Raw genomic sequence first — 16,275 nt, 5'->3', positions numbered from 1 at the left:
TCGGTCCAGCTGTGTACGTTATCGCTCGCATAAAGACACAAATAGATGATACACTGGAAGAGAGCGAGAGTAATCGCACACGACGTTACACGCGGATAGGTGATTACAATGCCACATCCACGCCATCCTCGATGCTCCTGCAAACAGCTGTTCAAGCTGCCATCCGGGAACCGCTGTCGTGGCAACCGTTGCGACGATACGCAGAAAACGCACACGTAGGCACGAGCGTTCGTGTGTGGCAATGTGGTTCAATGCCGACGAGCGCCGAAAGACAAACGCACGCGCGTCATTTGCCGTTCACGCGCATTCACGAGGCCGGGGGGGGGGACTTGCTTGGGCAACCAGTAACGCCGTGCGGCTGTTCACGTGTTTGGACACGTCGTGTGTACCGTGGTTTGTGGTCTGCGTGTGTCCTGCCGCAAAAGGGGTTAGTGTGAGCTTCACCTCCTCCTCCTACTCTCACCTGCAACATCTAACGGGGCGTGCGTGCGTATGCTATTCCCTCGAGAGACTGCCATACGTGTACACGTGTCACCGGTCGTGCCGGTGGTTTCGTTTCGATCACTAGCGTCTTGTGTTCTCGGCTCTAATGCCATTATATAGAGACTGCACTAAACGATGCTTCGATAATGATTGCAGCATGCCTGCGACATCACACTGTCATGTGCTAGCAGTTGAGCATCGACCACCAACGACGTCAGCGCGCTAAGATCACGCAAAATCAGTGTGGCAACATTAACGCACTCACCGCGAGAGAGAGAGAGAGGTCATGCGCCGGTAATAGATGGAATGGAAAAGCATTCATTACAAGCTTAGCTTTAGAGGTCGAACCCGACGACGGAGTGACCACACGCTTTCGCACATGCCCCCGAGGTCGCGCACGCAAAAACTGCGGTACAATCTGTACGTGCGCGTGCACGGAGACCGATAACTGCAGCTAACTTCCGGCCGATAACAGATTTTTGACGATTGGTGTATTTTGTGGGGAATATTGTGTTCCGCGCAACATTATTCGCGACAAGAAGAGGCGCCCATAGCGCCCAAGATCATCATCATTATGGACAGGTAATTCATAGGGCACAGGGCAGCTCGGGCACAAGATAATAGAGGTCACCTTATGCTCAACAACCTTGCCCAACAATTAGACCGAACAGAGCGAGCAAGCGAGCGAGCGAACCGGTGTAAATATAGAGAACAAAGACGCTTACAACCGCGATCAGCGGTGGCGGTGGCCAGCGGACAATTAGTAGGGGTTGACAGCTGGTGTTCCGCTAGGCAAAATTTTGCTTCTCGCGTCGTTGCCGGTGCCTGGGTGTGGGATGGGCGCTTTGTCCACAGCCTTGTCGTGGCGCTTGTTGCCCCCAAGGTTGCACCGCAAGTGAATCTCCGCAAGTGTCCGCAAGTCCGGTTGGTGGTTGGTGAGTTGTTCACTTACTTGCACAGTTGCGCAACGCTTGCTACAATTTTTGCGGACGAATGCACGAACGCTCCTATTACGCTAGCAGCTTATTATTATTATTATTATTATTTATGTTCTGACCGTTCTGTGAGTGACCGCGCATTCCAGGGTGACCGCGAGTAGCGTGTGTAACTGTTTGGTATAGAGTAGGGACCAAGGACATTCCGGGCATATTATACACAATCGTCATTGCTTTCGAGTTTGCAGTCGAGGCGCGCGCTCTGTCTACCTGAAGACCTTCCTCCGTTCCTTCTTTCTCTCAAGTGCTGGGGCCTGGTCCGGTGTAGCATCATCATCGTCATCGTTTTCGCAGCTGCAATCACACATTATCGATTGATCGAGCGAGCTGATTGGAAGCGCACATAGTGGGACACACGGGGACATACCACCCTACGACGTTCCCCTCGGACCAAACATTGATAAATTGATGTTGACCGATAGCGCATTTACAATATCATTCGCTCGAGCTGCGAGCCGCTGATATGCGAGCACGCCGTCCATCTGTTCCATTCCTGCTTATCAGTTGCCAGGAGTCCACCAGGGACCACCGGGTCTCCGTGTTGTTGTACGTGGTGTCGTTTGAGCTAATCACGGCGCATGAAAATGCAATTTCACGCAATTCCTTCGAAATCGACCGCGGTTTTATTGCGTCCGCGGTCGGGTCTCTCTTTCTCGGGCCTGCTGCCATCTTTCGACTTCTAATTTCGATTGTCACTCCCCCGGCGGCGACGGTGTGTAGCCGGATGTTGTGGATGTAACGCCTGAGCCCACACTCGGTCGGATCTGCGGAGCTTTGATATTCAGCAAAGGGAAAGGGGGCGCGCACGCCATAGCGTCTTATCATTTCCACCGACGAACGCACGGTTATCGCGGCCCCCGATGGCTTATCGAACGATTAGAGAAAATTGGTTCCAATGAGCAATGGTTTGTCGTAAAATGTTTCCCCTCTAATACCGGGCTTACGAGTCGACCGCGGCGCGTCATAATAACAATCACCCGATGTGGTTGTGTGTTCCGGGTGGGGGCCGGTGCTATTCCGGGCGCGGTGTAAGGGTTGTCCCACCTCCCGGTAAATCCCGTTAAATTAGAAGTTGATTTATATCGACGGCTGAAAATACGCACACAAACCCCCCTTACCCATGATAGAAGGCATGTTATCTTTGACCGAACTACGACGTATCCTAAAAGAGAGAGACGTAGACGTAGTATGAAGGAGTTTTGCGGTTGCAAATCGGGATAGTTTATGGGATTTTAACAGTTTGTTAATGTTTGTTATGCGCATCACTCATTGAATTGTTGCACTTTCCGGTGTGCAACGAATGTAACCTGCAGTTTGTGAAGGGCGCGGACATTGCTCGCTTCTAAAGATCAGCCTCGCGTTGATTGATGCGTTTTTGAGGTTGATAAGCCTTTTGTTGATCGATTAGATACCAGGTATCGCGGTCAAGCGATAAGTCTATCGATCGATATGGCGGGAGCTAGTCCTAAAAGGGTTTGCTGCAGATATGTTGACCGAGAGCAGCGATTGGTAGAAACAGGCTCCATCTTTCAAACTATCCGGTGGTGATTTATGTGGGTCTAGCTCATAAACGATACGAACGATTGTTCTACTAGTGTGGGGGGTAACTTGAATGCAGCAAATGTCCCAGGTCAATGAAGTCCAGTTTGTGCAAGAACGTGCACGTTGGACCATTTTTCATTTTATGGCACCAGTTATGGGCTCGTTATTCTGGTGCCTTTATCAGCCAAGCAAGATCATTCTCGCGTTCCTTTCACTCCACTGTTACTAACTTTGTTGGCCAACTGGGTGTAGCAGTTTGAACCGAGCGTGCAGTAGCATTCACCCTTCGCTGATGAGGTGTTAATGACTTAAAAGTGCCTTTACGTTGCTAGAATATAAAAAAAAAGATTTAAAAAGGAAAGAATATTGTTTCTATCAAATCCGTTCGCTATTAAATTCTTTTTCTTACCACCAACACTGCGGTTGAAAATAGCCGTTATCTTAGTTGACGAAAGAACACGTTTTAACCAATGAAATCATGACTCACTGGGAAAATATGTTTTTATTGTGGTACTCTCCTGAGATCGTGGAATAATTTCTTCTACAATATTGCCCGACATTTAATGAAAACACACATTATCAGCTTCAAATACGATTTCTTATCACGAGCTGTGAATATTACATCGTTTATTTGCCTAAAGTGAATCATTGAATGTGTGTTCTTGAGCACTCTCTCAACGGCCGGTAATTAATTAATAGAAAAATAGTTTAAAACGCGCTTTTATTGAAGTGCAAATCGGTCGCATGGTTGATACCCTTCTATGCTTATGAACTCGCTAAAGTTCTCAGAACCTGGGAACTGACGACAAGTTAGTAGAACAACCTCGGTTGCTGTCCTCCGAGAATCGCCGCAATCATCACTTGCTATCCAAGCAGGTGTTAAAGGCCGCCTGGGTGACCACCAGCTGTGCAGACAAATCCGACTGCTTGAGTGTCGTGCAAAGCTTAATACGATTCAGAACGGCATTCAGGTTGGAGGCCAACTGGTCGTTCACGTTGAACAGTATCGCCTGGGCCGGCTGTAACACGTCCAATGCCTTACCGGACGTTTGCTGCAACAAAAAAAAAGAAAAGGAAAACGACAGAGAAACGGTCAAACGCGAAGCGAAGTAAGAAGCTGCTTCTATCCTGCTTTGAGCAATCTCTGGGGAGCATTACCACGGTGAGCTTGGCGTAGGCAAGACGCCTTGTCTTAGCATCGCTGGTAGTGGTCACACCAACGAGCGCATCGTTCCACAGCTTAAAGTACGCCTTCCGATCGTTAACCAGTTGGTCGATCGTCTGCTGCTGGACACGAAGAACCGCCTCCGCCTGGCCGACCGTACTGGAAACGCATCCACCGAGAGCGGTGGCCATGTTTGCGGAAAGCGACTGCACGTAGGGAGCGAGGACGGTGTTGACACAGGATTTTCCCTGCACCGGATTGACGGGCAGTCGGCGGATAGCACCGTCCACCACGCGGTACACGGTGAAGAGCAGATTTTGGGCCGCGGTCAACACCAAATCGGGTGCCGCGTTCACCAGCACGTCCATCCGTTCGTCCACATTCGGCGCAATGATGCTGTACGTACCGGTGTACTGGTCGGCGAACGTGTTCGTAATGCCGGTGATGTTGGCCGCCCCGGGCGCTAGGACGTCATCGCGGAAGCTACTAATTTTATCGTTAAACGTCTTCACACCATCGGTCACGGTGGTCAGCGAGGTGCGCAGCTGACGCTTGAAGTCGGTACCGGCCCTCGTCAGCATGCTGTAGACGTTCGACAGGCTGGCATCGAGGTTGCCGAACGATTGTGCCAACATGCGGACGTATGAAGACATCAGCTCGTCGGCACTGGTCAGCGTGGTGGTCAGATCCTGCAGCTTACCGACCACGACGGTCACTTTCGCCGTTAGCGCATCGAGCGCCCCGACGATGGAGGAGATCTGGGATTTCGTCAGCTTCTCAAACACCTCCCTGGCCGTCGTCCCGGATCCGTTAAAGGCCGACACGGCACTCTGGAACGTTCCGAGGCTGCTCCTGATGTCGGCAAGGATGCGCGGCACGGTATCATTCGCATCCTTCAGCGTCTGACCGACCGTTGGCGAGTACGAAAGGATGGCAATCGTGGCGTTGTTGGTAGCGTCGTCGCTCAGTCCGGTTATGGCCAGGGTATAGGATTCGTTCAACCGTTGGAACACCTCGGCCGGCGAGTCGGTCGTGTTGAAGACGGCCCAGCTAAGCCGATTCGTAAAGCCAGCGACGCGTGTCAGGTAAAGGTCGTACAGCTTCAACACCGCAGTCGCCGTCACGTCCAGCTGGAGCGTGGTGAGCGGATGTTTCGCCGCAAAGCTCGTCATCGATTGTTGGGCCGATTCCAGCGCCAGCCCGACGGCACGAGCCGAGACGGCAATGTCCGCTTCCGTGCGGAAACCACCTTGTACCGAGAGGCCAAAGAACGGCGTGGCCGATCCAAGCTGCCGTGGTCACCAAAACAAGATTTGCCAAATTTGTAAATGTCACACTCGGTGGGGCGGATTTCGGGTGGATTTCGTCCTCCATCCATCCATCTATCCCACTCGCTGGCCACTTACCTGCAGAACCATAAATAACTCGAACAGCGTCGCGAACGCAAACGCCACCACCGAGTAGTGCGAGTACCGTCGTCGGCATCCTCGAGGATCCACCATCCTTTGCGCGCGCCGTCCTGCGGTTTTTTTTCACCAACAATAAGTCTGTCCACCAAATTATAACCAAAAAAAACGGTGGCGCACTTTCGTGTGGTGTGTCTGCGTCACGGCGTGTCACTGTGGTTTCGTTTCTTAGAGAAGACTGGTCCACTGCAGTGGTACAACGCGTCGAGAATGGCTCTGCCACAACAACACCGACCGCCAGATGCCAGCGGGAACGAGGACCTAAGCCCCCCCGAGCTGCCACCCTAAGATGAATAGACGAAAGCGGGTGTTCTCTGTTTGCGACGAAACTCGTTGTTCCCGTTATTCCGAATTCTTTCGGTCCTGTTTTAGGCAATGTACCATACGGTGGTGGTATGGAAGGGAGCAAAGAGGGGGCCCAAGAGGGGTCTCTTGTTTTGTCAGCCGGTTAGAGTGTGTCGCAAGGCACGGTGTTTTGAAGGAGAAAGCCTTTGGCCGTAGCTAGTCGAAACGCGACGTGTACGAAGGTGGTTCAGTTTGGAAGTTTTGTGTCGAAAATGAAGTTCGTTATCGTGGGCTTGATTGCCGTTTCGTTGCAGCTAGTAAGTAAAGCCTCCGGGGCGGGAGGGTAGATCCGTTTAGAACATCGCGGAATCGCGTTTAGGAGCGAGGGGACTTGCCGTGAACAGTCATTCAAAAATATGAGATAGTCAGTTCCCTTGTTCGATTCTGCTATTCTATTCCAAAAACGGTTAATTTTTATGTTGCAGAAACTGATTTCGGTGGCTTTAGAACGCTACCAGGACCTTTTCTAAGGATGTCAGTTGATTAGGTTGTTTTAGATGCCAAGGAGAAGTTATTATTTCGTGTTTCACAACGAATTGTACTATCTTAATATCCTTTTACTTCATTCTTATTCGCATCTTCGTTGTCTTCTACAGCTAGGATAGTCCATTCGCCCAAACAAATAATCGTATATATTGTAATATCTTCTCGTAAACCAATTTAACAATTCGCCTTAGTGCAAGTTGTACCAATTCTATCATATCTTTACGGAGGTTGATATTTGTTTGACGACGATCTTTTACCTCGTCGATGCTCAGAGATGATAAAATATCATTGAAATAGATTTAGTTATCCAGAACATAAACTCAATATCCAGGTACAAGCTAGTATACAATACCGTAGGCAAGGTACTAATGTTAAAATTAGGGAATTTCTCAATGAAATGATTCGTTTAACCCGCTACATTCTCTCTCGCACCACCACCTGTCTGACCGTTTGTCTGTCTGCCTGCTTCTGAAAGGGTTGTGAAGCATTGTACGGGATCGAGGTGTCGCCCAACATTCCCGAAGCTTCCACCGTGTCGTCTGCCTGCAGCAAGCTGAGCTCCGTTTCGCAACAGATCATCAGCTCGGTCAGCTACCTCAAGGATCTACCGTACGGTACGCTGAAGCTACAGACCGGTGCCAGCGCCCTGTATGAGTCGGTCACACAGAACTACACGACGCTCGTGGCGATCGTGCGCACCATCGACACGGCAACGAATGCCAACAGTGGCAGCTTGGACAGCATCTTCACTAACCTGCAAACATCGTTGGCCACCTTCGGTAATGCAACAATGTCGGCTCGGTTCGCCGGTTGGCTACAGCTGCTCAACACCACACCCAGCAGCGTGCCGGACCTCAGCATCCTACCGGGAACGCTCGCCAACGTGAGCACCTTCTTCGATAGTGTGCTCGGTCCGAAGATGAAACAGTTTAGTGCTCCGCGCATTTCGCAAGCCACGTTCTACAACGGTGTGCCAAAGGATCAGATGGTCACCTTTGCCCAATCGTTGGTCACGTTGGCCCAGAACCAGGAGACGATCGTGCTACCATTCATTAACCGTGTGGTCGGTGCACTCCGGCTCGTCAGCGAGAAGCAAACCGCGTACCTCTCCGCCGTCGACCAGGCATTCCAGAGTGTGGATAGCGTGCTTGCCATAACGTACAACCGATTCCTGGAGCAAAGCAAAACATCGCGCCAGACAGCCGGCGAATCGATGCCTTCGATCCGTGCCGCAGTCGATCAGTTCACGGGACGTATAGCAGAGTTTAACGATCTGTACCTGGGTGGTTCGGCCAGTGACTACACCAAGGCAGCTTCCGATATGTACCAAGCATTTCTCTTGAACAACACGGAGCAAACGCAAATCGTGTCCGATCGGCTCGAGCGTGTCCAGTACAACTTCATCGAGAATCCGTTGGTCAGCATGAACGTTGCGCTCAACGCTAGCTTCAGCACGCTAACGCTGGTCCTCGATAAGGTCCTGCCGAAGACGGCCAACAGTAGCAGTGCGTTGCAGTGTGCAACCAATGCACTGAACGATTTCGTGACCGCTTTCGGTAACCATCTGCGCGATGGTTACGTGGCGTGTGTCTCGAGCAACGATTACGACTACAATCTACCGGCGAATGCGCAGGGCAAGGCGATGAAGGACATCCAGAGCGATATGCTGCAGTACTTTAACCAGCTGAACGCTGCACTCAGTGGCCTCTCGAATACGAGCCCTACGAGTGCCAGGATCCAGGCGGATACGTTCCTTACTGCGGTTGGTGTTGGTGACTCTACGGAGCACCCCGGAAACGGATAGCTACGTTCTGCTCACTAACGTATGATTGCAAAATCTCTTATCCACCCACAGTTCTTCAGCCAGAGCCTGGACGTGATGACCACCATCCTGCAGCAGCTCGTGAACGCTTCGACGAAGCTGAACGTCGACTACAACCTGCTGATCGGTCGATCGCGCTACTGTCTGGAGCAGAAGGTCGCCGTTTCGGATCAGACCACTCGCAATCTTGTCACCGCGATCGATGCGTGCTAACCGTGATCGTGGCGGAAGGGGCGGTTAACGAAGCATTCCTGCATTTTAGTGCGTCTTCTTTGACACTTGCGCTATCGCGGAAGGGTTCCCCGGACGTGATGTTTACCCCACGAGTTTACTGAGGTCGCATGATTCATCGCGCATTATGTCGCCACCCGGGACATGCGACCACCGGCCCTTCGGAGTGGGGGAGGGGAATGGGGTAGCACGATAGTTAAGCATTCTTTCTTACTGCTTCAATAAAGCATTTCTGACGGAGGAGGACGGATTCCTATAAACTTGGTTTAAGACTGTTGAGATCACTCAGTACAAGAATGTGCGCTGGAATGTATGTGCTTTGTGCTTATCAGCTTTTGACTGTATCGCGTTCACAGGCCGGGGACGTAAGGGCTTGTTAGAGTAAAGATAATAGGATTCTGTTCGTCCGTGGGAGAGTAAATCGCAATATGGGATTTGAGTCATTCAGATTTAGCATCCGCTGATCTCAGTCTGAAGCTTATCTATGTCGTTTCCGTTTGATTTGCAGCACAGTTCTTAACAGTCCTTTGTCTAAATCTATTTTGTATGCTGCGAATATCTTGTTGCATTTTGTTTCTTCTGGAAGATCCTATTCTGTCCGAGAGTAAATCTATATAGACACTTCCGAATATCTTTCTCCATTTTATCCATCCCGGACTTAAAAAAGGACTCTCTCCTATGTTTCTTTTTCTATTGAAGTGGATAGTTTGCTTCGAGTGTCCCTGGACATCTGAAAACGTGAACTGACCTTGAGTTCCTCGGAAGCATACCATAACCAGGCACGTGCTTGCACTGACTCCAATAATTGGCCGCTGGTGGCCGGTCGCTTTGGAAGTTTGATGACACATCCGCTCGGAATGGGCGGATGATGCGATAAGCAAATCGCGCCACGCTTCCGCCGCCCTGCTACAGATGATGATGATGCTTGCTGCGTGCGGTGGATGGCTGTTCCGATCGCCGTGCGGAACTCAAGACAGCTAGCAAGCATGCATAATACACGCGATAAGTGACCAGTGTCATTATCAGTGGACCAAGTCTAGGCAGCCAACGAGCAGCAGCAGCGTTGCGCTTTGCGAACCTTGACCCTGTCCCTCTGCTCATCGGCAATTACCCATAATCATGTAATAACGGGTTTTTTTTCTCCGATTGAGTAGGTGGGTGTAATTTGATGAATTGTCTTTCAAAAGTGTGACCTTCTGCGCGCGCTCTCTCTTTCTTCCTCTCAGGGGTAGCTTGATGGTTTTGTGATTCCAAATTACATATCATTAACCCGGTGATGGGTTGTCGCGAAGAGGCGCGTCTTTTCACACAAACACACACGTGCCGCTGAGAGCAGCTGAGAGTTTGTGGCGTGAAGGCGGAAGCCGTGGTGCGTGTCCACTGCGGAAGTGGAACAGTGGAAGTGCTCTGGACACGGTAAATTGCTTTTTGGTGTGAGCACCACGTGGAGCGTCCACCATCCCGAGGCCCAAAATATTCCGTTTCAGTTGAATAAATTTGTCCCGATTGCTTCCTCCTGCTCCGAGCTGCTTTTGATGTTGGCCGAACCGATCCTGGGCCCCCACACGTGCCGTCACTTTCGGTTGACGCAACAAATGGTGCCTCCCTTGGTCTCCGAATGATCGAAGTCCTTCAATCGAGCGTAGGAAAGTGTGTCACCCCCTCATACAGGGGGGAGCGAGAGTGGGTGTGATTACTCTATCAAGTCTCGTGCGTGTGTGTGTGTGTGTGTGTGCCCTATCTTCTGTAGGTCGACGCAAGAACGAACACAACGTCGGTCCATCGCTTTTTCACGGAAGCTTTCCATGGAAAAACCAGGTGGCCACCACCGCCGCCGGCTGCCTGTTGTGTGTACACTCCACCTCTACCACCGTCCCCTTGCACGTAAAAACAGCTGGTGGATGGTGGTAAGTGGGGCGGTAGTTAGATCATTTGTTTATGGTATAACAAATTATAAAAGAAGTCATTTTGTGGTGCGGTACCAACGATCACAACACGCGGAAGAAGGCAGGGAGTGTGTGCTCGCGGGAACAACAAACGGGCTCAATAAGCATAACAACAAAGTGTATGTTTGCCCGGACCCCTACTAGGGCCACTACCAACCGGTGCGGAGCCTCCAGCCCTCCTAGTCACCAAAACATTACGATGATTATCTTCGTCGTCATCCCCGCCCATTCCTCGCGCGGTGTCGTCGATGTCGTCTTCATCGTCGTCGTCGTCGTCTTCGGTTTGCGCATCGCTGGGCACCAAAGAAGGGAAAACATTGTCTTCCACGTTTGTAGGGGTTGGGCTATGGAGCTCCTCCATCAAACGAAAAGGAAGGGGGGTTAGTACCTCCGGCATACGGTTTTGTCGTAACACTTACGCGCCTTTTGAGATGCAGATGCCGGGCAGGCCACAACCGCTAACCGCGTTGTATTAGTGTTGCTTCATCGGAAGGAAAATCCCCGGGTTTTTGGCCGCCCAAAAGGGGGAAGCACTCTCGTCTCGTCTCGTCTCGTCTCGTCTCGAGTGACAATAGAGAGCAAACAAACTATTTTGGAGTTTGGCTGCGTTTGGTTTTTCGGCTAGCCGCAGCTCCTGCTTCTGCTGCTTCTGCTGCGGCTGCTGTATATTGCGCTCACTATTCGATTGCAAACGGTCATCATCATCATCGACGTTTACGTCAGGCTTCAATAAGCTTGCGCTTGTCGCTCGGTTGACGCATCCACCGTGGAATGTGATTTCCTTGTTCAATGCCGCCGCTATTGCTGGTACCGGGGTTAAGTGGCTAATAAGTCGTGCACCAGGGCTGGCCTGGGTGCGCCGTTACAACTATCGGCATTTATTGCAGTAGAAGACGATGAGTTAGAAGATGTGCATTGGTTATAGCAGTTTGTTTATTTAGCTTTGAAGTTAGCTTTGCATTGCAAATCATTCTTGTTTCACGCTTTTATGGACTATATACTGATTATTATTGGAACGGCGGCTGTCTGGGGACAGCTGTTTCCGTGCTTCCAATCTAGTTCTGCTTGGGATTTATTTGGCTCTTTGAGATTCTAAAAGCGTGACTTTGATAATTTAAACGAGCATACTATTGTTTTATTGTTGCTTCTTTCTTCCGGTAATGGAGGCAATTGTTTATCAGTAAGTCAAGTAAGTGAAGTTAAAGCCGAGGAGCAGAACGAATTTGTAAAATTCTGTTCCAATACCTTGGTCATCTATGGCATAAACGCCATTTGAGCGTAATGTACATAACATGCTTTCAACGTTGATTAGAAAGCCAGAAACGAACTTCTTTTGAGATTTCATATTTCGACTCTTAAACTGAATGTTTCCTTACTTTGGTGCTCTTGTTTGCCATAGAAATAACTGTAAAATTGTGTGTTGCGTTTCAAAAATCTGTGAAAAAAATTATTGCAGCTCAAGCCTTTGATATAAAATTTTATTTGTAATGCAGCATCACAAGCAAACTGGGACAGCATTGTGCCATTATCTACAGGACTTTGGGAATCTCGTATCATCCCCTAGTTCTCGAAGCATAATTGATGTTGCAGCTGATAAAAAGCTGAACTCGATAGCAAGCAAGCAAATCAAAATGCTCCCTTTCCCACCAGGAATCTTTCTTTCAATTTCGTTTCGAATTTTCATTCACAATTTATCTTTCTATTCAAGCATGAGATGCGAGAATACAAATATATTCGATGCGTTCTTGTTTCGCAAATAACATCTTTACTAGCTGCAATCGCAAGCAAACTTAAATTGCGCCAAGTGCTAGAAGCAAAAGAATAAATGATAATAAAATCACGGAACACATTTCCTGGCCAATCAGTCGAGTTTAATTAATCGAGCAGTGTTTGTTATTGGCAAAAAGTGATTTCATTCATTAATGAGTCATAGAAAGGCATCAATTAGTACGTTTAATGTTGCTTTAACTGTTCGGAAACATATTTCTGTTGTTGTGTAGCCGCACTACACATTCGAGCAATTATTGCCGTGTCATACGCAGTTCGCATTAATCTCTCTGCACGTGATGTGCGGCAGGAGGAGTAGCTGTCGCTAGCTCTAGTGAACCACTAATGTTTGCGCCAGGCAAATAGGGCGACACTTTAGCCTTGCCACACCAGCAAGAGTGCACGTGACGGAACCATTCTTAATATCGCAGGTAATTAGTGAAGCGCAATGTCCTCTCACTTTCGCACCAACACAGCTCCAATCGCGAACGCACGAACCAGTTTTTGCCATTCAGGCAAGCCGGTGCCGGTCACCTGAACGCGCACAGTGCAAGGCCCGAGGTTCAAGGACAGCGCTGTCCTTCGAGTTCCAGCGATACAACAAACCTCGATATGCCATCGTTCAGTGGAGCACTCCCGGAAGTGAACGTCAAGAACGAAAGCAAGGCAATTGCACCGGCCTAAAGTGGCGGCGGCGTCGATGGTGGTGATGGCTATATGGCGACGGCTTCCCTAATGCTGGCCGCCCAACCGATGGTCAATACGGTTGATGTCGGTGCGTGACTCGCGCAATGTTTGTCACAGGGAAGGTAACGCGAGGACAGCACCAACATCGACTGGCACTGCATAGCACTGAGCATATATGGGGAGGCATTTCACCTTCTCACCCCCGCCGCCACACCGTTGTATCTGTCACCCGCTAACACGGTGACCATGACCGGTCGTTTGCTTCAACGCGTAGGGAACGAGCCGGGGACATATCCACACCGCAAGGTCCCAACATTGTTTCACCTTCACCGTGCTGCTGCCCTCTGCATTAGTAGCAGTATTATTATTATTATTATTTATGCTCGCACGGCGCGCTAGCAACTCACGTGACCATCGTCGGGCATACGGTGGCTCCGTGTGGTCAAGAGAAAATAACCCCCACAAGACGGATGGCAACGGAGAAGCCCCAAGCGGAAAGCGAAAAGAAAGAGGAAGCGGGCGGATATAGAGGGCGGAGGAAGCAGGAAGCAGGAAGGCTCTCCGTCATTCATTCGTGGTCAGAAGAGCGTCGTCGTGGCACAGTGAAAGTGCCACAAATTGAGCATCATTCATCATGCGAACATGATTGCTTTAGCATATACACACTGTGAAGATGCGAGATACGGGCGGGTGTTTTCACCATTTCCTCCCCTTGTGTGGGTGTACACGAGCGCCAAGCAGCCAAGCAGTTAGAAGATGAGAAAAAGAAAAAAAAAACAAAAAGAAAACCAAACTATTTGATGTGTAAAGTGACACCGAACACGGGTAACATCTTTCACCATTGTGATTAGACAAGCTGTGAGAGTCTAAGTCTAGTCAAGTGACTGAATGGTACAAGTGGTCTTCTGTTGTTGTTTCTTCTTAAACTATGTTCTCTTCTAATTTTTATTGTTGAAAAGATTTCGTTAAGTATTTTAACTCATTGTTACATTATACTGTTTCATTGTGTGATTAGTTGAACAAATTAACACAAAGTAGACAAAAAATTGATCAATCTAGTTAAAAAGATGTAGACCAGTTAGACAAGAATGGAAAATTACGGGTAAAATAAATCAGCTACGATAGAACCAGCACAATTATTACACTTCTTCAGATACACTATAACAATAAGCCAAAGATCACCACTAACAAATTGAGAAGTGGTAGAAGCGATTGTCACATTAATAGAAAATGTACTAATAGCATGAGATTCCTATGCTACAGTTGAGAAACAGTAACGTAATCATTACAATTAGTCATCAATAATTTTCTTTTAATTTCTCCAAGTCACAAGAGCTTACAATAGATAAGCTAACATCTCAACATGATAGCTCTGTCTGCGGGCGATCGACTAATTGATTGATTCAACAAGCGAAGACACAATCTAATATGATAAGTAATTAAATTTTGCAATCGACATCCTAATCTAAACCCACAGTTAACCTGCGGGCGGGACATAATTACTCATCATGATCCCGAGCACCCCGACATCGATCGAGAGGGCGACAGCACCCACAGCGCATCGCTCAGGATGTTCCGCCCGCTATTCCACTTGCGCATACGAAATGGATGATGCATCACTCGCTGTTGCTCGCATTATGGTCACGTTCACATTTTGTGCATGTGCGCCACATTCCTTCCACCAACCCACCACCTACACCCCCTGGTTGTGCCAGCATGTGACCATGTCATACGCGACCATGTGATGGTCATGCCCCCCCTCCCCCCCCCGTAGTCGCTCGCGTTTCAGCATTTCGCGTCATTACATATGCTGGTAAAGGGGGGGGAAGTGGTGGCTCGTGCAATGCCACAAGCTCGTGCGCGCACGTCACCCACCGGTGTCCTACCCGCGCGGATGTACCGAGCATTGACGTGTGGTGTATAGATCACGCGATGAAACGAAGCGGCGGTGTGAAGGGACGGAGTCCAGGAGTCCAGAAGCTTCGGGCTCCACAGTAGCACCGGTGCTGCTGCTCGGATATTAAATTCCGGGACCGGGACACTAGGATAATTTGCTGGGCGCCGGTGACGGCGGCGACTGCGTGACGGGGAAGCGAAAGAAAAACAAAACAGAAAATCCAAGGAGAGAGCAACCTGAAAGCTCACCGTGGGATGTCAACGGTAAATATCAATCAATGGTGTCCAACCGGGGCCGGCCTGTATGTGTGTCACCGTAAGCCATTGCCATATGTCTCTGCAACCTCCCGGGGGGTCGGTCGGATAGGACGACAAACACAGGGCCGTGAGGATATCGGACGCCACCAACCGAACCGACCTTCGTCGTTCGATGTTGATTTGGTGACCCTGCCTGCCTGCACTGACTGACTGGCAGTAATCATGCCCCCAGCTACCGGTTCGTGGAGTCCTCGGCCTCCCCTTCCCTCCATTACCTTCACTTGTTTTGCGTGCGGCCTTCGGTTTACATTGAACTTTTCCGTGGTCTGCTGCTGCTGCTGCTGGTACCGGGGTGCGCTGCGTGTTCACTTTCTTCTTTAGCGTGGCCGATCGACCCTGCACCAAACCGTGCCAATGTCAGATCGTCCAGACACACATTTGCAGCACCGCAGTGCGGCGAGAGAGATGGTGCGGTAATGACGGGGGTAAAGCAATTTGCTGCTGGCAGCGAGCGCGGCTCCGGCTCGAATCGCGACATTTCAAACCATTTCACGTAATGTTGCACTTTTGGCATCCACCTTCTTTGGGAGGAGGTGATGTGGCCGTCCATCTGGGGCACATTCCTTCACTCTGGTCCCCGAAGTCCCCGATCGATATCCTCGCGATGTCCAAACAGCAGATGGATCGCTCACACCGAATTCCTTGCATCATATATGCTGGATGCAGCTGCAGGTGGCAGGAAAAAGCTTCATTTTTTTTTAATTTGGTTTTTTACACCGAAGCAAATGATGCCGTTTTAATAAATAAAAGAAAAGGCATCTCTATTTATTAGCATCTCACGCCATTACACCGCAACGCCTGCTACTGCCCTTGTGGCGTGTCGCACCCCACCTACCGGGAGGGTGGGGGTCGTACCAATTTCTTTTTTATTCAACACATTTCGATGATTTCCCGTCATAAACTCGATGCATCTTTTATGGCTATTGATCAGCAGCAGCGGGAAAATCAGTTCCTTTACCGTCCGCCACAAACCACTGCTGACATTTGCGTTCGCGTAGAATTTTCATTTTTTTTTCTCCATCCATCGCCACAACCATCACAGCAGGCAGAAGCTGGTTGTTGAATTATTGATAACCGGCCTATACAGATGGGGTCCCGTGGCATGATTGAATAAGTAATCGAAGGA

General features: G+C 49.6%; 2 protein-coding genes across 4 annotated transcripts in view; both read left to right on the top strand.

Moving 5' to 3' along the window:
- The window catches only part of LOC125949210 (phospholipid-transporting ATPase VD), a 41,111-nt gene that overhangs the window by 15,702 nt on the left and 9,134 nt on the right, over nucleotides 1-16,275 (top strand). The gene's annotated exons all lie outside the window — the stretch shown is intronic.
- LOC125949214 (uncharacterized) lies at nucleotides 569-9,741 on the top strand. The gene is made up of 3 exons (XM_049675998.1): nucleotides 569-1,418; nucleotides 6,958-8,244; nucleotides 8,338-9,741. Exons 2-3 carry the CDS (start codon nucleotides 7,273-7,275, stop codon nucleotides 8,515-8,517), a joined length of 1,152 nt encoding a protein of 383 aa, XP_049531955.1. The 5' UTR covers nucleotides 569-1,418; nucleotides 6,958-7,272; the 3' UTR covers nucleotides 8,518-9,741.

The sequence above is a fragment of the Anopheles darlingi genome, chromosome 2 (genome assembly GCF_943734745.1).
Source record: "Anopheles darlingi chromosome 2, idAnoDarlMG_H_01, whole genome shotgun sequence".
Taxonomy (NCBI): domain Eukaryota; kingdom Metazoa; phylum Arthropoda; class Insecta; order Diptera; family Culicidae; genus Anopheles; species Anopheles darlingi.
The sequence above is the reverse complement of the archived record's forward strand: the minus strand, read 5'-3'. Positions and strand labels throughout refer to the sequence as shown.

Bases quoted from the DNA above. Each gene is read 5' to 3' on its own strand.
- LOC125949214 (XM_049675998.1), top strand. From the start codon at position 7,273: ATGTCGGCTCGGTTCGCCGGTTGGCTACAGCTGCTCAACACCACACCC. The intron at 8,245-8,337 runs GTTGGTGTTGGT...ATCCACCCACAG, and splicing joins CGGATACGTTCCTTACTGCG to TTCTTCAGCCAGAGCCTGGA.